This window comes from Felis catus, chromosome C1 (genome assembly GCF_018350175.1).
Source record: "Felis catus isolate Fca126 chromosome C1, F.catus_Fca126_mat1.0, whole genome shotgun sequence".
Classification (NCBI taxonomy): domain Eukaryota; kingdom Metazoa; phylum Chordata; class Mammalia; order Carnivora; family Felidae; genus Felis; species Felis catus.
This window is the reverse complement of record NC_058375.1, coordinates 142,094,262-142,117,896: the sequence shown is the minus strand read 5'-3', so window position 1 is coordinate 142,117,896 and position 23,635 is coordinate 142,094,262. Positions and strand designations below refer to the sequence as shown.

The 23,635-nt window shown below is 37.6% G+C and overlaps 1 protein-coding gene across 41 annotated transcripts in view; it reads left to right on the top strand.

The window, feature by feature from the left end:
• The window catches only part of NEB (nebulin), a 214,320-nt gene that overhangs the window by 104,712 nt on the left and 85,973 nt on the right, over nucleotides 1–23,635 (top strand). For all 41 annotated transcript variants that reach the window (XM_045033808.1, XM_045033789.1, XM_045033790.1 and 38 more), the window contains 15 exons: nucleotides 875–982; nucleotides 2,255–2,566; nucleotides 4,783–4,986; nucleotides 6,546–6,650; nucleotides 6,792–6,899; nucleotides 7,290–7,601; nucleotides 8,320–8,523; nucleotides 9,879–9,983; nucleotides 14,998–15,105; nucleotides 16,495–16,806; nucleotides 17,302–17,505; nucleotides 18,238–18,342; nucleotides 18,936–19,043; nucleotides 20,083–20,394; nucleotides 23,181–23,384. In XM_045033808.1, the coding sequence (XP_044889743.1) occupies nucleotides 875–982; nucleotides 2,255–2,566; nucleotides 4,783–4,986; nucleotides 6,546–6,650; nucleotides 6,792–6,899; nucleotides 7,290–7,601; nucleotides 8,320–8,523; nucleotides 9,879–9,983; nucleotides 14,998–15,105; nucleotides 16,495–16,806; nucleotides 17,302–17,505; nucleotides 18,238–18,342; nucleotides 18,936–19,043; nucleotides 20,083–20,394; nucleotides 23,181–23,384 (2,811 nt within the window). The remainder of the gene's footprint in view (nucleotides 1–874; nucleotides 983–2,254; nucleotides 2,567–4,782; nucleotides 4,987–6,545; nucleotides 6,651–6,791; nucleotides 6,900–7,289; nucleotides 7,602–8,319; nucleotides 8,524–9,878; nucleotides 9,984–14,997; nucleotides 15,106–16,494; nucleotides 16,807–17,301; nucleotides 17,506–18,237; nucleotides 18,343–18,935; nucleotides 19,044–20,082; nucleotides 20,395–23,180; nucleotides 23,385–23,635) is intronic.

Here is a 23,635-nt window from a genome sequence, read left to right as displayed (position 1 = left end):
CACTCCAAAGTAACGTCAGTAGAATAGAGTTCTCTCTTGCTTCAATTTCGGACTGTGTGGTAGGTCCACAAAGTAGCCAGCCTTGTAGCAACAGGGTAGCAGGGAATGGAATGCTTATGGAGAAATAGTTCAATGGGAATTACACTCCTGATGTCTTCTCCTACAGGTCAGTGTGGGTATCAAGCCATTATTTGATTAAACAGCTATTTAGGAGGCACTGTTGGAACCCAGTGAGGTGTCATGCCCTCTGGTATTCTGCTGTTTCAGTAATGCTCTGGTTACCCTTTAAGCATTACCCTTTAAGCAAATTCTTTGCAAGTATTTTTCTAGGCATCTCTCTTAGGACTAGTATTTTCATCAGGGTGATTGTTTGAAACCCTGCTCTACATATTGATCATGGTCTGTGATGATAGTCCATAGCAAAATGATAAAAAATATATATAACATGTTGAGTTTTTCATACATTCAAATATATTCAATTTGAAGATAATGTCCTTATTCTTTCTCCTTGTTTAGTATTAAGATGGTTTTCTTTTATATTATAATGGTGATAGTAAATAGTATTTTTTTTTTTTTTACATATTCTTGTTCGGTAAAACAAAATTTTGGCAACCACAGGCTGATCTCCCCCCAAGATAATTTGTGTGTGTGCGTGTGTGTGTGTTTTAAACTTACCAATTAATAAAACCTCCAAGTTTAGAACATGTGCCTTAAAATCCTTAGGCACCTACAAAGCAATTTTGTAGAAACCCACCTAATATTTGATTTTTATGGATTTCTTTCTATAGTTTAAATGAGGACAGGGAAAATTTAATAATAACCTGCTTTATTTTTTAATGAAAGGAATAATGATTAATGACTTTCTTTTCTACAGAAACTCTATAAACTTGCTTTGGAAGAGTCCAGGAAGGAAGGCTATGATTTGCGTTTGGATGCCATCCCAATCCAGGCAGCCAAGGCCTCAAGAGATATCGCTAGCGATGTAAGTTGATGTTTTTGGAAGAGGCATTTCTTAGAGATTTTCCTAAATGGCAGCTTTTATAATTTTTCTTGCCAGAATTTTGGTTGTCCCTACAAGTCTCAATTTCATTTGGTGATTCCACCATGTACAAAGTTGCCAATAAAAACAAAGCAAACCACAAGATGATGTGTCCATGATGATACCTGTTAATCAGTTGGGGTTAGAGGTATTTTCTTGTAAAATGAGGGTTTTATAGACCCTAAAAATGGGTTCATATTTTTGAGCCTTAGAAGTTGAGCAGCAAATGCTGTGGATGTTTGTAGAAGACATTGAAAGAACATGTACATCAGCCAATATAAATGTGAGTTCTTTCCCGCTACTTCCATCCATTCTGGCATCAAAGGAAGACTAGATGACAGATGTGTTTTAGAGTTTTGTCTCATCCTTTGTAACTTTTAGTGAGATGTAACTCTGAAGATGCCCCAAACTGGTTGTAAGAACAAATTGAGACGAGAAGCTTGTTCTCTTCTCTGTAGCTTTTCCTTCTCATGCGAAACATCTCCTGAGAGTATCTGGTATCCTTATTCTGTACCATGGCTCCTGAGGACCCAAATCCAGGCTTTCCTTCTTCTGGGAGGGCCCCATGCCTTAGACTTAGGCTTCATTCCTTCTATTATCAAAACATTCTCTGGCTGTAAAACAGCTGGAAAAGTCCACACTATGATCATCTTATGATAAGATGAATCATAACACGTTGTTCTTGAATTCTAAAAGTATGGAACAGTAACCCAAGGCATGACTCTTTCATGGTGAAAGTTCAGTGACCTAACAGGAAGATATTTTCTGGTGAGATCATCTAAATGTAGCCCATTCTCTTGATCAGGACATTCAGTATAAATTCTAAAAGATAGATTCTAAAATATTCTTAATACATTTTTAGGAAAAAGCCACATCTTTAAGCAGATGTTTTTTTAGAATGTACAAGATGTTTTACATTTCCTTGTTAAGCAATCAAATGTGAAGTAGGTAATATAGTTTAATAGAACGGAAAAATATTAAGAACTAGAAGCTCTCTACTTGAATGTCACCTACTTGTGATGTGATCGTGAACAAATCAGCTAAAATTCCTCTAGGCTTCAGGTTTCTACTTTATAAAATGGGGTTGATAATATTAGCCTTTCTCTCTCACACTAGTGAAAGGAAAAATCAAAAGAAATAATGTGTGTATGAAACTATAAAATGTTATATAAATGAGATGTTCTTATCAAACTCATATCTCTTTTCTTTTTTTAGTACAAGTACAAGGAAGGCTACCGCAAACAGCTTGGTCATCACATTGGGGCTCGAAATGTTGAGGATGACCCCAAGATAATGTGGTCCATCCATGTGGCCAAGATCCAAAGTGACAGGGAGTACAAGAAGGACTTTGAGAAGTGGAAGACCAAATTCAGCAGCCCAGTGGACATGCTGGGATTGGTGTTGGCCAAGAAGTGTCAGGTCCTTGTAAGCGACATAGACTACAAACATCCTCTACATGAATGGATCTGTCTGCCTGATCAAAATGACGTCATACAGGCTCGGAAGGCATATGACCTTCAGAGTGATGTGAGTGGGCCTAATATTCATCAGCATGTGTTTATTTTTGTTGATTTTAACTTGAATCTAAATGCCTTTATTAAACAATTCATTAATGGGCAGCAATCCATACAGCAAGTAGAGGGTAACTCCAGAGTTGTAAGGAAAAAAAAAAAAAAAGGGTTTTTATAGGGGGGAGGATAAAGGCAAGGAGGTTATTAGCAAAAGAATGGAAAGGATTGTTTCAGACAAGGTCACCTTCCCTTAGGGGAAAGGGAAGGAGGTCAAATTAGGTTAATTACCTTTTTTTTCCTTTGGGGGATAGGGAAGGTCCATGTGGCAGATTATTTCCTTGGTGCTGACCCATCAGCACATTTAAAAGATTTTTTTAAGGGAGTTCTAACTTTTTTTATGCCATGGAATCTTTTGGCATCCTGTGAGACCTATGGACAACTTCTCAAGACAATGTCATGAAATGCATAAAATGCAACATATGTATGTTTCAGAAGAAACTGATCACATTGAAATATGGTTATGAAAATATTAAACTTTGGGTACCTGAGTGGCTTAGTCCATTGAGTGTCTGACTCTTTGATTTCCACTCAGGTTGTCATCCCTGGGTCGTGGATCAAGCCCCATGTCTGGCTCTGCACTGAGCATAGAGCCTGCTTGAGATTTATGCTCTCTCTCTCTCTCAAATAAAAAACATATATATTTAACATAATCTATGATGTAGTGAATAGACATGATTTTCAAGACTTAAAAAATGTAGCACTGGGTATAAGAACTAGTTTAATTTCAAAGAAGAAGCATAAATATCTCAAGATGTCTGCAACAACTGTAATAGGATATGAAAATATTTGTGATTTTTATTGCTGACAAAGTCTTATATAGTATTAATGCTATTATGATCTATAGCCTATATTTATAATCAAATATTGTATTTCAATTAGAGTTTAATAAAAATAAAGATAGTATGTTTTTCTATTCAAGTACATTGATGCCAGGTTCAGAATCGATGGTTTAACACAACCTAATTTTCCAAATGAATTGATTGTATTATCATTTTTCTGATAACGTTCTGTTATTTGCGCAAGGAAGTTTAAGAATGAATTGTACAGATTGAGACAATTTTTCTAAGAAGCTGAAAACAATAGCTCTCTAGAAATACGTGAGGCATTTTTGTTGTCAGCCAGTAGATTGTCCTTGGGACTCAAGTGCTACCTCATTGGTATAGTAGCTCCTTGTTTTTTTTGATCAGGCTCTGACAACTGTCACTTTTGAAAGACTGATAAAAATAGTGGCATTGTAAAAAGGAAATTTCCCAAAGAGCCATACAAACAAAAAGAATTGTTACCTTTGGGGCGCCTGGGTGGCGCAGTCGGTTAAGCGTCCGACTTCAGCCAGGTCACGATCTCGCGGTCCGTGAGTTCGAGCCCCGCGTCAGACTCTGGGCTGATGGCTCAGAGCCTGGAGCCTGTTTCCAATTCTGTGTCTCCCTCTCTCTCTGCCCCTCCCCCGTTCATGCTCTGTCTCTCTCTGTCCCAAAAATAAATAAACGTTGAAAAAAAAAATTAAAAAAAAAAAAAGAATTGTTACCTTTACTTATGAGAAAAATGCTCCTTTAGCCAATTACTTAAATTCAAAGAAGAAAAATTAAAGACGGATAAAATATCTTCTTGAACTATAACAAGAAAGGGAATTGAGGATAAGATAAACAAGAGTAAAAATACGTGTACTCTTTGTTTAGAAGCATGTATATAGAATCAAATGATGCCCTTTTTGTTGTCCCCAGAAAACACATTAATTCAACATGTAGTCAACCAGTAGTGTTCATCTTTATGTTATATGGCTGGTTGTGAAGGCCACTGCCCAATGGGACAGGAACAAGCTGTATTCTAACAGAGTATTATTGATGCACAAGGAAGTATAGGCAATCAAATCAGAGAATAAATACTTTCTATCAGGGGGCAGTCACTAATTTCCTTAAAATGGTTTGGTAGTATATGTGCTACCAAAGTGAGCACAGATTTTATGAGTCTTTAAACTAGAAAACATTAGCTGCCTTCAGGGACAAAGTGTTTGGCTAGCCATTCTACACCAAAGTAAGTCAATCCTGTGGGTCTTCCCAGAAATTCATATAAGTAAGATTCAGAATTATACATTATCTGTACATGTTAACTCAAGATCTGACACCAGGCTGTCTAGGTAACTTCTATAAATATTTGACATTATTTCATTTTCAGGCTATTTATAAGTCTGATCTCGAGTGGCTGAGAGGCATTGGATGGGTGCCCATTGGCTCTGTAGAAGTCGAGAAGGTGAAAAGAGCTGGAGAAATCCTGAGTGAAAGGAAGTACCGCCAGCCTGCAGACCAGCTCAAATTCACATGCATTACAGACACCCCAGAGATTGTCCTGGCAAAGAATAATGCCCTGACGATGAGCAAAGTGAGTATGCAATTGTTTCCATTTCCTGAGTCATACCTTCCATGGATTTGGCTCATAAAGTGAGAAATGCCCTGAAGAGTTTCCAGACAAGGGGGATGTAATGGGCCTGATTCTCATGCCCGTCTTCAACAGAGCATCTGCTTGATTTCTAGTTGGACCTTCATGTTCTTCTCAACACTGTGTCCCCTAATTCTCTGTGTGCATGAGGAAGCATAGCCTGGGGTAATTTCTCTGGAGTAATGGACACACTCGTTTGAGCAGTGACCTGGAGACATCCACACATACATTACTTTGCCCTGTACATTCTCCTAGGCATAGCGGACTCAAACCATTGACTTCTCTTTATCTATCCTGCAAGGAATATACGGCCTTTTAGCATGTTGTTCTGAAGTCTGGGAAACACAGTGTTTATAGCAGCACCACACTGACTTTTTGAACGTGAACAACTCAAAATAGTTGCTTGGTTTGCCCTTCCGTATTAGGTTGTGGAAGTGAGAAGTGAGAACCTCTTTGAGAAGTGAGCTGCTACTGCTGTTTCAGTATCATTACATAAGATAAATAATCACTTTTTTTCTTCAGAGTTCTAGCAATCTATTTATTGATACTGGGATCATTCTTTATCCAATGGATGGGTTTTTAATGTGCACATTTTAGGTTGAATTTAATGTACCTGAATTCTTCCACACCTGCCTGGACATCTTCCAGACATTCAGGGTAGTGAGATTGGGTGCTCAGTGCAGAATATGAAATTGACTCTCAGTGAACTCCAAAGCTTGAAGTACTAAAACTCCAGGAATTCTATTTTATCCCATACCCATCACAGCAACCACAGTAATAATAACAATAGGAAACACCGTAAAATCTTTTGAGTGCCTACTATGACTCAGACACTTTACATATGTTATGGTTAATCTTCAAAACGCACTTAGTAAGGGCACCTAGGTGTCTCAGTTGGTTAAGCATCTGACTTTTGATTTCAGCTCAGGTCATGATCTCACAGTTCCTGACAGTGAGGAGCCTGCTTTGGATTCTCTCTCTCTCTCCCTCTGTCTCTGCTCCTCCCCAGTTCTCTCTCTGTCTCAAAATAAATAAATAAACTTAAAAAAAAATAGTAGGTTTAAAAAAAACCAAAAAGCACTCAGAAAAAATATGATTATCCAGCTCTTAGAAATGAGGAATATGAGGCATTATGTACCTTTCACAAGATTACACAGCTTGGACATAGTGGATTTGGGCTTGAATTTGGGATTAACTCTGTGTTAATGGATTTCTGCTGCATCATAATTCTATAGGCAGGCTCCATCTTTGGAGGTCATATGAGTAAGGGTGAGATTCACAGAAAAAAATAATAATTAAGACCAGTATATAGCTTCATATTAGCTATGAATCTGTCATATGGCAGTTTAAATATTGTCATATTTCACTCTCCCCACTACCCTTTTGCTTCCCTCGCCTCCAAATAGCCTTAAAAAGGCTTTTCTACAGTAAAATGTGTTAAATTTGAAAACAACTGTAATACATGGGCACTAACAGAGGTTCTTACTCCTTTTCCCCCATAGCATTTATATACAGAGGCTTGGAATGCTGACAAGTCCTCCATCCACGTGATGCCGGACACCCCAGAAATCCTACTGGCCAAGAGCAACTCTGCCAATATTAGCCAAGTAAGAGGTTTCCTGATTGTCTTTTAAGCCTTTCTAGGATTCCTCACAATACTTTTCCACCTTACACTTTCCTGTCTGGAATTGACCTATTAACTTTCTGAAACAATTTTCTTTTTCTGTTGTGTATCATCCTCCACCTAGAAACTTTACACCAAGGGATGGGATGAATCAAAGATGAAGGACTATGATCTGAGGGCTGATGCTATTTCCATCAAAAGGGCCAAGGCCTCAAGGGACATTGCCAGTGATGTAAGTGCCCTCCATCTTACCCCCTCTGGACTCACATTGCTGAACAGCCACTGTGCTGCTGGTGGGCCACATTTCACAATTATTTCCACACATATCCCCACTCCTGCTTCTTACTTTGTAAGACGTTTTCCGTTTGTTGTCACAGAGAAGAATAGTACAGTTTGGAGTTGTAGCTAGAGTTGCTCAGGGAAGGGCTTCACCAATGAAGGTATATGAATATACTACACTTTTGCTTATGATAGTGTAAAGAATTTAAAATTATTCAGAGATGCCAAAATGTTTGCAATATGAAATTTTTATCCGTTTGCTTGCGGATGTTCATGTTTTCTGTAGTCAGCGTGTATACGGTCTTCAAACTTGGTTTCTAAACTGATATTTCTTTCATTGTAGTACAAATACAAAGAAGCATATGAAAGACAAAAGGGCCACCACATTGGAGCCCAGAGCATAGAAGATGACCCCAGGATTATGTGTGCCATACATGCAGGGAAGATTCAAAGTGAAAGGGAGTACAAAAAGGAATTCCAAAAGTGGAAGACCAAGTTCTCCAGCCCAGTGGACATGTTAGGCATCGTGATGGCCAAGCAATGTCAGACTTTGGTCAGTGACATTGATTATCGAAATTACCTGCATCACTGGACATGTTTACCTGATCAAAACGACATTATCCAAGCAAAGAAGGCCTATGAACTGCAGAGTGATGTACGTAACACAAACTTTGGGAAAGATGGAAGGAGAGGACTTAGCTTTATTAATTGTCCAGGCAGTGCCCCTATGGGTAGACCCCACCATGGACAGATAGAGTCATAGAGTGTGCACTGCACAGCCCAGGAGAACACCACTCACATTGTTTAATACATAATCCATCTTCAGGAGTTATGTCATAGGAATCAAAGAGTATAGATGAAGAGCCCTACTTACGCCAGGTCTTTTATTCTGTGACCTAGGTTCCAGACTGTTTTCTTCATGTCATTTATACTTTCTGGCAATGAAAATATATTGCAGATAAACATAAATTATCTGAATATTTTTGAAATAATTACCACTATTGTGCTACAGCTAAAACATTAAACAAAATTTCCTTCAGTCAGTTATTACAGGATTAAAACGGAATGAGATTCAACAAAATTTCCTTTAAAATTTTTTTCAGTTCTATAATTTTTTGGAAATATCAAATAATTATCATGAAACTCAGCATTATGATTTTATTCCTCTTCACAGCTAGTGTATATAATTCTGCTTTTAAAAATTACTCTATCATTGATATTAAAACCCTGGAGCCCTATAAATCTCAGATCCTACTTTTTTTTGAATACCATCTACTATGCTCATCAACCCCTCAATCCCATGTACTTGATTTTTCAATTATGAGATGGTGTGTCTAACCGTGGAACCTAATTTCTGCCTAACATCTTTGTAGAGTGTATATAAGTCAGATCTGGAGTGGCTACGTGGCATTGGCTGGATGCCAGAAGGCTCGGTAGAAATGAAGAGGGTGAGGAATGCTCAAGACCTGGTGAATGAAAGACTTTATAAAACACGGCCAGAAGCCTTGAAATTCACTAGCATTGCTGACACTCCAGATGTTGTACTGGCCAAAGCCAATTCTCTGCAAATAAGTGAGGTAAGAACCATCCTGTTACCAAGCATTCCTTTCGTGGGACTGTTTTCAGATGATGCCACCCAAACAGAGCAAGTGGCCTGTTCCTCTTGGAAGACTTACTAACAAGAGCAACTCTAAGAATCTGCTAGTTTGGTAAAGACTAGTTTGGTAAAGATAGATGCAAATTAGAACAAATATTTCTTTAACACCTATCAAATACTAAAGCCTGTAGCATATTGGGGTGCCCAGGGGGCTCAGTCATTTAAGCACCTGACTTCGGCTCTGGTCATGAACTCACAGTTTGTGAGTTACAGCCCCACATCAGGCTCTCTGCTGTCAGCACAGAACCCACTCTGGATCCTCTGCCCCCCCCCCCCGCCTCTCTCTGTCCCCCCCTACTCATGCTCTCTCTTTCTCAAAAAATAATAAACATTAAAAAAAATCTGTAGCATAATGCTGCATTTTAAATGGTATAACATTGTATTAGCCATGGTTCTCCAGAGAATCAGAGCCAATAGGAGATATAGATATGTATAGGTATAGATATATGTATATATGTGTGCATATATATGTTTATGAGAGAGATGTAGATAGTTCTGTAGCCTATATCTGTGTATACACACACACACACACACACACACACACACACACACACACACACACGAAGAGAGATTTATTTTATGGAATTGGGCCATATGATTATGGAAGCTGGCAAATCTACGGTCTGCAGAATAGGCTGGAGACCTAGGGAAGAGTTGCAGTTCAAGTACAAAAGTAGTCTGCTGACAGATTTCCTTCTTGCTCTGCGGACGTCAGTCTTTTTTCTATTAACGGCTTCAGCTGATTGGACAAGCCCCATCCACATTACAGAGGGTACTCTACCAAAGTCTACTGATAAAAATGTTAATCTCTTCTAAAAAAAAAAATACCTTCACAGAAACATCTATAAAAGTCTGACCAGGGGTGCCTGGGCGGCTCAGTCAGTTAAGTGACCGACTTCAGCTCAGGTCATGATCTCATGGTTTGTGGGATTGAGTCCCACATCAGGCTCTGTGCTGACCTCTCAGAGCCTGCTGCAGATTCTGTGTCTCCCTCTCTCTCTCTGCCCCTCTTCAGCTCATGCTTTGTCTCTCTCTCTCTCTCCCTCCCTCTCTCTCTCCCTCCCTCTCTCTCTCTCTCTCTCTCTCTCTCAAAAATAAACAAACATTAAAAAAAAAAGTCTGACCAAATATCTGGGTACTGTGGCCTAGCTAAGTTAACACATAAAATTAACCATCATAAACATTAAAAACATTTTTCCAGGTTTTTAAGGCTTAATGTTTCAGATATCTACTTTTTATCACTGTATTAAATTAATACTTCCCTTCTCTCCACAGAAACTATATCAAGAAGCATGGAATAGAGATAAAACCAACATCACCATTCCTTCTGACACGCCAGTCATGCTGCAGGCTCATATTAATGCCCTGCAAATCAGCAACGTAAGAGCATAAATATGAAGTGTAAATGTCTTTATAGGACAGTATATGTCAGTGTGTGGAATGTGGCATATTGGACAAATTACCTATCTTAGAAATGTGTACAGTTTTTGGTGCTAGACATTTTCTCTTTAGTACCATTCCCAATGCATTATGAATGGCAATTCTCTCTTTTAAATGTTAAATACAGGGCTGGGTCCCAGGACTACAAGAGTTGGGTGGGATATCTGAATCCTACTGGATTCCTCCTTTCAACGTTAAAAGCATTGTCCTATATCCAATGTCCATAGCTCAGTCTCATCATATATTAATCGAGAAGAATGAAATTTCCTAGTTAAATTTCTCTTACATGAGGGAGAATGAGGTAATAGTCTCTTTTGTCTTTATAGTTTTTTTTTATTGATCCAGAACTTTCTTGCTTGATATTTCAAAGCCATTAGAAAAGCCAAAAGATAATTTTTAATTATACCCAAAGAATAAGATGTGCTTAAATATCTATGTCCCATCCCTTTAGCAGGGACCTCTGAAAAGTCAAAGGGAAATATTAGGGGAGAAAAGTCTTACCAGGTCTTACATGATACCTTGATGAAGGTTTTCTAGCTTCACAGTTGGTTCTTAGTTTTCATGTATTGCATGGTGGGTATTTTCAGATGTGTACCGTATTGTGATGAAAACAAATATTCAAAGTTAGTAGACCTAGATGTTTAGCTCTAAAATTTTAGTCGGAAGTATCCTACACTCCATAAAGTAAATGGCCAACCACCAGAAGAATTCAGAAATGTCTGTTTTAGACATCACAATGACTCTAAACCCATATCTTTCTATAATAACACTGAATGTAAATGGACTAAATGCTCCAACCAAAAGACATAGGGTATCAGAATGGATAAAAAAACAAGACCCATCTACTTGCTGTCTACAAGAGACTCATTTTAGACCTGAGGACACCTTCAGATTGAAAGTGAGGGGGATGGAGAACTATCTATCATGCTAGTGGAACTCAAAAGAAAGCTGGAGTAGCCATACTTATATCAGACAAACTAGACTTTCAATTAAAGGCTGTAACAAGAGATGCAGAAGGGCATTACATAATAATTACAGGGTCTATCCATCAGGAAGAGCTAACAATTATAAATGTCTATGTGCTGAATATGGGAGCCCCCAAATATATAAAACAATCACAAACATAAGCAACTTTATTGATAAGAATGTGGTAATTGCAGGGAACTTTAATATTCCACTTACAACAATGGATAGATCATCTAGACACAGGATCAATAAAGAAACAAGGGCCCTGAATGATACATTGGATCAGATGGACTTGAGAGATATATTTAGAACTCTGCATTCCAAAGCAACAGAATATACTTTCTTCTCGAGTGCACATGAAACATTCTCCAAGATAGATCACATACTGGGTCACAAAACAGCCCTTCATAAGTATGAAAGAATTGAGATCATACCATGCATACTTTCAGGCCACAATGCTATGAAACTTGAAATTAACCGCACGAAAAAGTCTGGAAAACCTCCCAAAGCGTGGAGGTTAAAGAACAACCTACTAAAGAATGAATGGGTCAACCAGGCAATTAGAGAAGAAATTGAAAAATATATGGAGACAAATGAAAATGAAAATACAACAATCCAAGCGCTTTGGGATGCAGCAAAGGCAGTCCTGAGAGGAAAATACATTGCAATCCAGGCCTATCTCAAGAAACAAGAAAACTCCCAAATACAAAATCTAACAGCACACCTAAAGGAGATAGAAGCAGAGCAGCAAAGACAGCCTAAATCCAGCAGAAGAAGAGAAATAATAAAGATCAGAACAGAAATAAACAATATAGAATCTAAAAAAACTGTAGAGCAGATCAATGAAACCAAGAGTTGGTTTTTTGAAAAGATAAACAAAATTGATAAACCTCTAGCCAGGCTTCTCAAAAAGAAAAGGGAGATGACCCAAATAGATAAAATCATGAATGAAATTGGAATTATTATAACCAATCCCTCAGAAATACAAGCAATCATCAGGGAATACTATGAAGAATTATATGCCAACAAACTGGACAACCTGGAAGAAATGGACAAATTCCTAAGCACCCGCACACTTCCAAAACTCAAACAGGAAGAAATAGAAAACTTGAACAGACCCATAACCAGTGAAGAAATTGAATCAGTTATCAAAAATCTCCCAACAAATAAGAGTCCAGGGCCAGATGGCTTCCCAGGGGAATTCTACCAGACATTTAAAGCAGAGATAATACCTATCCTTCTCAAGCTGTTCCAAAAAACAGAAAGGGAAGGAAAACTTCCAGACTCATTCTATGAAGCCAGCATTACTTTGGTTCCTAAACCAGACAGAGACCCAGCAAAAAAAGAGAACTACAGGCCAATATCCCTGATGAATATGGATGCAAAAATTCTCAATAAGATACTAGCAAATCGAATTCAACAGGATATAAAAAGAATTATACACCATGATCAAGTGGGATTCATTCCTGGGATGCAGGGCTGGTTCAACATTCACAAATCAATCAATGTGATACATCACATTAATAAAAGAAAAGATAAGAACCATACAATCCTGTCAATCGATGCAGATAAAGCATTTGACAAAATTCAGCATTGTTTCTTAATAAAAACCCTTGAGAAAGTCGGGATAGAAGGAACATACTTAAATGTCCTAAAAGCCATTTATGAAAAGCCCACAGCTAATATCATCCTCAATGGGGAAAAAGTGAGAGCTTTCTCCCTGAGATCAGGAACACGACAGGGATGTCCACTCTCACCGCTGTTGTTTAACATAGTGTTGGAAGTGCTAGCATCAGCAATCAGACAACAAAAGGAAATCGAAAGCATCAAAATTGGCGATGATGAAGTCAAGCTTTCACTTTTTGCAGATGACAGGATATTATACATGGAAAACTCAATAGACTCCACCAAAAGTCTGCTAGAACTGATACATGAATTCAGCAAAGTCACAGGATACAAAATCAATGTACAGAAATCAGTTGCATTCTTATACGCTAATAATGAACCAACAGAAAGAAAAAGAAATGGATCCCATTCACAATTGCACCAAGAAGCATAAAATACCTAGTAATAAACCTAACCAAAGATGTAAAAGATCTATATGCTGAAAACTATAGAAAGCTTATGAAGGAAATAGAAGAAGATATAAAGAAATGGAAAACCATTCCGTGCTCATGAATTGGAAGAATAAATATTGTTAAAATGTCAATACTACCCGAAGCTATCTACACATTCAAGGCAATCCCAATCAAAATTGCACCAGCATTCTTCTCGAAGCTAGAACAAGCAATCCTAACATTTGTATCAAACCACAGAAGGCCCCGAATAGCCAAAGTAATTTTGAGGAAGAAGACCAAAAGCAGGAGGCATCACAATCCCAGACTTTAGCCTCTACTACAAAGCTGTCATCATCAAGACAGCATGGTATTGGCACAAAAACAGACACATAGACCAATGGAATAGAATAGAAACCCCAGAACTAGACCCACAAAAGTATGGCCAACTAATCTTCAACAAAGCAGGAAAGAATATCCAATGGAAAAAAGACAATCTCTTTAACAAATGGTGCTGGGAGAACTGGACAGCAATATGCAGAAGAATAAAACTAGACCACTTTCTCACACCATTCACAAAAATAAACTCAAAATGGATGAAGGACCTGAATGAGAGAAAGGAAACCATCAAAACCCTACAGGAGAAAGCAGGGAAAATCCTCTCTGACCTCAGCCGCAGCAATTTCTTACTTGACACATCTACAAAGGCAAGGGAATTAAAAGCAAAAATGAACTATTGGGATCTCATGAAGATAAAAAGCTTCTGCACAGCAAAGGAAACAATCAATAAAACTAAAAGGCAACCAACGGAATGGGAAAAGATATTTGCAAATGACATATCGAACAAAGGGCTAGTATCCAAAATCTATAAAGAGCTCACCAAACTCCACACCCGAAAAACAAATAACCCAGTGAAGAAATGGGCAGAAGACATGAATAGACACTTTTCCAAAGAAGACATCCAGATGGCCAACAGGCACATGAAAAGATGCTCAACGTCACTCCTCATCAGAGAAATACAAATCAAAACCACACTCAGATATCACCTCATGCCAGTCAGAGTGGCCAAAATGAACAAATCAGGAGACTATAGATGCTGGAGAGGATGTGAAGAAACGGGAACCCTCTTGCATTGTTGGTGGGAATGCAAACTGGTGCAGCCGCTCTGGAAAACAGTGTGGAGGTTCCTGACAAAATTAAAAATAGATCTACCCTATGACCCAGCAATAGCACTGCTAGGAATTTACCCAAGGGATACGGGAGTGCTGATGCATAGGGGCACTTGTACCCCAATGTTTATAGCAGCACTTTCAACAATAGCCAAATTATGGAAAGAGCCTAAATGTCCATCAACTGATAAATGGATAAAGAAATTGTGGTTTATATACACAATGGAATATTACGTGGCAATGAGAAAGAATGAAACCTGGCCTTTTGTAGCAACGTGGATGGAACTGGAGAGTGTGATGCTAAGTGAAATAAGTCATACAGAGAAAGACAGATACCGTATGTTTTCACTCTTACGTGGATCCTAAGAAACTTAACAGAAGACCATGGGGGAGGGGAAGGAAAAAAAAAAAGAGGTTAGAGAGGGAGGGAGGTAAAACATAAGGGACTCTTAAAAACTGAGAACAAACTGGGGGTTGATGGGGGGTGGGAGGGAGGGGAGGGTGGGTGATGGGTATTGAGGAGGACACCGGTTGGGATGAGCACTGGGTGTTATATGGAAACCAATTTGACAATAAATTTCATCTTTAAAAAATAAATAAATAAATAATAAAAATAAAAGTAAAATTAAATTTAAAAAAAAAAAGAAATGTTTTGTCTTATGCTGTCTTTATTTACATTATGTCTTATGAATCTTATTTTGAGTACTTTGAATATATTCACTTATTTTCAATTCTTGTAAACAAACCTGTGTTTCTCCTCAATAGAATCTTTACCAAAAAGACTGGAATGAGGCCAAACAGAAAGGCTATGACTTAAGAGCAGATGCCATTGAAATCAAACAGGCCAAAGCCTCCAGAGATATTGCCAGTGAGGTACGGTTTTATTTCCTTGTGGTTTTTTTTTCTTCTTACAACAAATAGGGAGAGTATTTTTCAAGAATTTGGGGGTTTAAAAAATCTATGCAAACAATTGCATTTTTTTTTTACACTAAAGACTTACCCTATTTAAAACCATTAAAATGGAATGAAGCACATTAAGGTTAGTATAGATGAGGTATATGTATAAATGATTTCTAAGTTGTTTCTGAGTGGATGTAAAATAACACAAAGAGACTATGCAGAATTCTTGGGAGAATTCATTACATCTGATTGTTGACCAGTATCATTTTATCCCCCAAATATTTATGACATTATCTATAAATGTAGGTAACAGGTGAAAGTTTCACATAAGAGTTAAGACTGAAATCGCACCTTATATATAAGATTTTATACTGAAGGCTTATGTATAATGCTCTCAGTAACCTTGTGAAATTTATTTGATAGTAATGTAAAAACTTAAAATAATTATCCTACCAAGCCCCTTTCCCCCACTGCCAGCTCCAAATCTTTAAGCAACCCTGTGCTCTTTCTCTGGGTTGTGCTCTATTTTTTATCTTCCATATCTACCTGTTCCTTCTTATTTTTCAATTTTAACTCTAAACACAATAGCCAATCTATAGTATCTGCCTTATTCCCAGTTCTCTTTCTCTCCCTTTTATCCAAACTTTTCTATGTTATCCAAATATAGAAAAGAAACAGATGCTATCTTACTCTAGTCCTAAGAAACTTAGGACAAGTGTGGACAAGATGGAAACTCTTGCCTACAGGCCTTTTGTTGTCGTCTGATTCACACCAATGACCTCGCTTTCCATTCCTGAAATATGCACCTTTTGCTTTATCTGTCTCCAAAATCACACAAATGACTTTTTCCTACTGAGGTACTCTCAGTGCTCTTGGAGGACGATCTGACTTAACATCCCACTTTCCAGGAAACCTTGGGGACCATGATTACACCTACTGTCTTATACTCCACATCTGAAATGTGTGATAATAATAGTATCCACTTCACAGAGATGTTGTGAAGATTGAGATGATAGTTGCTACTACTCAACTATTTTAACTAAAAATTCAACAATTTCACAAGAATCAACCTATACATTTGAAGCACTCATAATAGTATTGGGCATTTAGTAATTGCTCGGTAAATGTTAGCTATAATTTTTTGTAATTACTCTCATTCACCATGCTACTTCCCTCCTGATTTACTCATATTCTCTATGAAACTGCCAAAAATAGCCCTATTTCCTTACTGAAATATGTAATGACTGCCAATGTTGAGCCAATTTACATTAAGGCAGGGAAAATATTCTGAAAACATTTAATGAAAAGTCCTCTTACTACATTATTTTCATATTTTTTTTGTCTGTTTTTTCACAACTTTAGTACAAATACAAAGAAGGATACCGTAAGCAATTGGGCCACCATGTGGGTTTCCGCACCCTACAAGATGACCCCAAATTGGTCTGGTCTATACATGCTGCCAAGATCCAGAGTGACAGAGAATACAAGAAAGCTTATGAGAAGTCTAAAGGAATTCACAATACGCCATTGGACATGATGTCGATTGTTCAGGCCAAGAAATGCCAGGTCCTGGTTAGCGATGTTGATTATCGCAATTATCTGCACCAGTGGACATGTTTGCCAGATCAGAATGATGTGATCCAGGCTAAGAAGGCCTACGAACTGCAGAGCGATGTGCGTATATTATCAGGAGACTCTTGGGGAGATATTTGTCTCTGTATATCATCACAGTGTGTTCCCTAGGGACATAATTTAAGTGGTAATCCTAATAGAGCCTAACTTAATCTGTACCTTTCATGGTATATGCATCTAAAGACCTTTTTCTCCCAAATTCCTACAGATGTTATTCTAGTAGTACCAAAATGGCAGATTTCAAATGGTGAGCACAGAAGCTCAACCTTATATAAAAACAAAATCAAGTGCCATTGCTATCTGTCATTCTACAAGTGTCATTTGTCAGTCCTGTTCCAATTCCTGTAGGATATGGTGAACTTCTCCCAGAAATGTGTGCCCGGGATGTAACACCCAAATATTAACAATTAGTGTTGATCCTTCTGTTTCATGGGATTGACCACCCAGCTGATTAGAGGTAGTGTGTGGCCCACTGGCATTGTGTTCTTGTGGGAAGATTTGACTCTTCTGCCTTCTGTGGTTCTCTTCTTCATGTAGAACGTGTACAAATCAGACCTGGAATGGATGAAGGGTATAGGATGGTTGCCAGAGGGTTCTGTGGAAGTGATGAGAGTGAAGAATGCCCAGAATCTCCTGAATGAGAGGCTGTATCGTATAAGGCCTGAGGCCCTCAAATTTACCAGCATTGTTGATACCCCTGAAGTCATCCAGGCAAAGATCAATGCTGTACAAATCAGTGAGGTAAGCCAGGCTGATGATACATTCAGACATAGTGGAGAAGTCTCAATTGTGAACTTTAATTAATTAGAAGTCTCTAATTGTGAACTTTAAATTGCTAATGCCAGCATTAGAACCTTGAACATTTATGTATCCAGATAGAATTTCATATAGTTGATCAATTAACAGTATCCACATCTCATTTATTTAGATAACTCTTTGGCTAACATAAGTGTGGTAGACATCTTCATACCCCACAGACTCTGATAACACATTCTGAATACATTGTGAGGTCTTGCTTGTAATACAAGTCCACCAGTTAATACCATGATCACTGCCACCTTTTTATTTTTAATCATGAGGTAAGTTGAAAAGTCCAGGGGGTGGCCCCAATATTAGATATTATCATAGTTATTTGGGCCAAGAAAGCCAGAACTTGATTAGCAATGTGGATTTTCATAGTTACCTGCATTGTGGGTTTACTTGCCTGGTAATTACATGTGAATTAATGGGAAAGGATCATTTTACTACCAGGTTTCTGACTCATTTTCCATTTATATCATATCACACAAGAATATATTCTTGTTGAAGTCACTACTGGCATCTTTTAAATAAAAACGCAATGAAAACAAAATGTGATCTATGTTTTTACCTGAGAACATCCAAGGAGAGAACCTTTAATTGTACCTATAATTTATTCATGTAGTAATGGACTTATTTACTTATCACCCACCCTTTGTTTTTCATTTTTACCAGCCATTGTATCGTGATGCCTGGGAAAGAGAGAAGGCAAATGTGAATGTGCCGGCTGACACTCCAGTGATGCTGCAGTCCAAAATCAATGCCATGCAGATCAGTGATGTAAGGAACTGTACATCCATTTGCTTTACACAATATTTTTGGCCTAACTGAAACTTAAATTGATACGCTCCAGAGGGAGTTAAGCAAAAGGCATTTCCCTACCATTCCTTTTATTTCTAGTCTTTAACAATAAGTGCTCTGTGTGCACACACACATGCAAATGCACTCGTATGTGTATGCATGTGTTTATAAATAGAGATGTGTGTCCTTATCTTTTTTGGAAGGAAAAATGCACTAGTTTCACCAAAAACAACATAAAAACATATACATGCAAGTATAGTAATATTTGGTTCTCTTTGTAGTGGCCCATCATTGATTTTTCCTCTTAAAGCAAAATTATATATATATATATTTTCTCATTTTCACATGATTTACTGTCTCCTAAATTACTTTCTTTAAAAAAAATGAATTTTAATTAATTTCATTAAAAATCTACTGGCACTTAATTTCAGTATGAAACCAGCCTATTTTATAAATCTTAAGGGGAGACTAATTTTCAGCGTAACTTAACATAGTCTCTTAAACACATCAGTAATGCTGACTCAGTGGCTCCCTCTTCAGATTAACTGTGGCATTGCAATCTCCATTTGCAGAAACAATATAAGCAAGCGTGGGATGACGTCAAGATGACGGGTTATGACCTGCGAGAAGATGCCATTCCAATTCAGCACGCCAGAGCTTCCAGGGATATCGCCAGTGATGTAAGAGCTACTCCTTTCACAGACTTAACCAACGCTAACAGACAACACACGAGAAATTAATACTTGTCTAATCTTTAACTTATTTGCGAAGGAATTATACTTAAGTAGAATAGAGATCATCGTGATTAGTGTCTTGTTTTAACATCTCAAATTCAGGAATAACTTTTACAACAGTTTGGTGATGCTTTTGCATCAGGGCTTGGCTCTTCTTATGTTTAAGAACAGATTTTTATTTTCTTTTCAGCATCTTGTCAATATTATTTAATTTACAAGCAGTTATAAAAATTCAATGGATAAAAGTAATTCTGAGGGATTTTTTAATGTTTATTTTTGAGAGAATGCAAGCAGGGGAGGGGCAGAAAGAGAGGGGGACAGAGGATCTGAAGTGGGCTGTGTGCTGACAGCAGCAAGCCCAATGTAGGGCTCTAGCTCACAAACTGTGAGATCATGACCTGAGCCCGAAGTTCGAGGCTCAACTGACTGAGCCACCCAGGAGCCCCAGAATTCTGTTGTCTCTTGAAGTGCAGCATACATAAGTTGTTCCTGTAATAATTTTATGCAGTTGATGGATAAGCATTTTTAAAAAGTTATGATTTAATGTGTGCTAGAAAAGTATTGATTTTTCCCCATTTGCATAGAATGATAAATTTTAGAACAAAAATATTTTAAAGTTCACACTTTAAATTTATTTAAACAAAGAATCTAGTTGATAGACTAAAGTAGGAAGTACTGATAGTACCTGATTGTGGCAAAACGCCTGGGAAGGCAGTAGACAGTGACTGAAGTTTGGGAAACACCACATAAGCCTATATTGGGAATAATCCAGAAGCACAGTTCTTGCCTTCGAGGTGCTCACAATGTTTTCATGCATGTAGACATAGACAAGCAATGTGTTAAGAATCATAAAACTTACAGTATGGACTTAAAAACAGGGCCCATAAAAGTCTCATCTAAGGGAGATAGAGTTATTTTGAGCAGGCTGTTTAGAAAAAGTGAGTTTGGAAAAATAATTTTTCTTTCTTCTGTTCACATACACCAGTATCTATACAAAACTACTTATGAGAAACAGAAAGGTCATTATATTGGATGTCGCACTGCCAAAGAAGACCCTAAACTGGTTTGGGCAGCAAAAGTGTTAAAGATGCAGAATGACAGGCTGTACAAAAAGGCCTACAATGACAACAAGGCCAAGATCTCCATCCCGGCAGACATGGTGTCCATCAGTGCTGCCAAAGAAGGCCAGGCATTAGCAAGTGATGTGGATTACCGCCATTACCTGCACCACTGGTCTTGCTTTCCTGACCAGAATGATGTGATCCAAGCCAGGAAAGCCTACGACCTGCAGAGTGATGTAAGTTGTTGCTTGTGCACAGAGTACCAACTGAGGTGCCTGAGGAATGAGCTGTTTCCCAGGGAGAAAACCTTCCAGAGCTTTGCCTGGTCATTCCTGCTAGGACTCAGGAAAATGCAACTCTCCTTACATGAGCATCTCTTTAACATCTTACCAAGTTTACTGATTGCCTTCCTTACTGCTGGTCTTATTCAGAAAGTGTTTTTTCTTTCTTTCTTTTAGTGGTGCTACCAGATTTTTTTCTATAGATTCCTTAATATATGCTGTGTCTGTAGTTTCCTAAACATAAGAATTCCTATGGTCCTTCATTGAATGACAGGGCTACTTCCTTGAAATTAATTTTAAAGGTTAGCAGTGTATTCCAAACTCATTAGTTTCCTTAATTCAGTGTTCTTCACAATATGGTGTTTCATTAGTCTACTTAAAGTATTTTTCGATTCATATTTTCTGCTCATCCAATCTTTTAGAACTCATGGATTCCATTAGGGTATTAATTTCTTATGTAGAATGAATGCCTTCTTTAAATTATTTGAACTTGATTCCCATAAGCTTCAAGGGATGCTTTCATGATGAATGAATTTGTTATAGAAAAGTGTATCCATCACTTGAAATGAATTGCCAACTGGTCGATTTAGGCCAGTTTCTAGAGAAATTCAGTCTCTCCATTAACCTGAATAACATTAGCATATAATGGAATGCATATGAATCAAGTTCCTAAAGGATGAGGAAGGCAAACTTCAAAATCTATATGTAATCCTTTTTGAGAATCCTTCTGAATTTTGGGTATCCATCATACTTTACACACTAAAATATATAATGTCCTTCTTCATTAAGATAGAAATTTTACTGCATTTTTACTCCTCTTACTACCTTTTTTATCCTGATATTTGTATCCTATTAACTGGTTATTAAAATACCATTTCTGAAAAACAGAATGATTTTTTTATGAAATTAATAACCGGTGCTTAACATAGAGCAATTTTTTCTGGTTAACCACTTATCTATAGCTGAAAAAACTTGGTTTGAATAACCAAGAAAATGCAAATCCCAATTCAAAGGGAGGTGCTATCTTGGAAATGGAAGAAAGAAAAAACAACTGAGATCAAAATTGTGGAACCAGGGATTGAATTCCTTTATTTTTTTTTATTGAAGTATACTTGACACATAAAGTCACATTAGTTTTAGAGGTACAGCATAGTGATTCAACAAGTCTACACTCACCAGAAGTGTGGCTATGATCTGTTACCATACAACACTATTTCAGTACCATTGACTATATTCCCTATCCTGTACCTTTTATCCCTATGACTTATTCTTTCCATAACTGGAAGCCTGTGTCTCCCATTCCCCTTTTACCCATCCCCCCACCTTCCTCCCTTCTTGAAAACATTAGGGGTTTTTTTGTTTTTTGTATTGATTGGTCTCTTTCTGCTTTTTTTTTTGTTTGCTTATTTATTCATTTGTTATTTAGATTCTACATGTAAGTAAAATCATGGGGTATTTGTCTTTCCCAGTCTGACTTATTTCACTTAACATAATAGGTCCATATGTGTTGTCACAAATGGCAAGACCATGTTTTTTTTCTGTCCTGAGTAAAATTTCATGTGTACATGCATATGCATACACACACACACACACACACACACACACACACACACCCCTACCACACCTTTGTTATCAATCCATCTATTGATCGCTTCCATACCTTGGCTATTGTTGATAATGCTGCAGTAAACATAGGGGTGCACGTAGGTCTTTGAATTTGCATTTTCATTTTCTTTGGGTAAACACCCAGTAGTAGAATTGCTGGATCATATGATATTTCTATTTTTAATTTTTTGGGGAACTTCTTATTTACCACAGTGGGACTGAATCCTTAATTATCCCTTTAAAATATACCATGTGCCAAGTACTGTGCTAAGCACTAAAGATACAACAGTGAATGAAGAGGAAGAAACAAGACAAAGTTCAGACATTAGGGAGTTCATACTGATAACAAAGAAACAGATGTTAACTACAGAATATCAATAGAAAAAAATCGGATAGCTGAGAAAGAGTGATCCATGGTGCTATGAAAAAGTGAGGAGGAAAACTTACCAAGGAAGTACTGAGTGAGTGGGAATATAAAGGGAGAGTAGGAGTTGGCTCTGCAGAATGACCACCATATGCAAAGGGGTCTGTATACAAACAAGAAACCAAAAGTCCATTGGGGTCATAATGCATAGGTTAAAGGGAAGCACATATAAGACAAGACTGGAAGAATTGGTAAGGACTGGTGCTAGATTATCATCATCTTCTAGTCCATGTTAAGACTTTGATCTTTGTCCTAAGACCAATGGGAAGCCATAGGATGTTAAGACTTTGATCTTTGTCCTAAGACCAATGGGAAGCCATAGGATGCATGTGGTGCATCAGATTTGATTTGTAAACTTTATGATGATCATTCCAGCTGCTGTGTGGAGAACTTACTGGATAGCCCATTATTATTGCTTTAAAGCCCACCTGAGCTGGTATGATGTTACTTAAATATAACTCAAAATCTTCCATGCATCCCGCAGACAGAGAGCTCCTTCTGCATCATTCTGCTTTTTTAAGAGTGTGTAAAGTGCCCCTGCTACAAAAAAACAAAGCAGAACAGAACACTGCTGTGCATTTGAGGAATTATGTCTGTCAATGCTCATTTTTAATTATTGTTTGTGGAAGGTAAAATATAACATAAAACTGCTTTCTTACTTTACCACAATTAAAAAAACACTGACTCTGCTTAACTTTGTTTTCTTTCCCAGGCCATCTACAAGGCTGACTTGGAGTGGCTACGTGGCATCGGCTGGATGCCCGAAGGGTCTCCTGAAGTGTTGAGAGTCAAAAATGCCCAGGAGATCCTACGAGACAGTGTCTATCGGACACCTGTGGTGAAACTCAAGTACACAAGTATTGTCGACACACCCGAAGTTGTCCTTGCTAAGTCAAATGCTGAAAATATTAGTATTGTAAGTCACTTTTCCCCTCTGTGTTAAAATTAAATCATGCTCATAAATGATAAATAATTAACTTGGCAATCTGTTTGTATGATAATGATGTTGATGATAGCAAAGATTTTAATCCATAATGTTGATAGGGCTGTTTTATTATTGTTCATAAACTTTAAACAAAAACTCAAAGTACTAATAAAAGGTCATCATGAATTGGTACCATTACCAATTTCATATTAAATTTGAGTAACTTATATGAAAGACTTTTG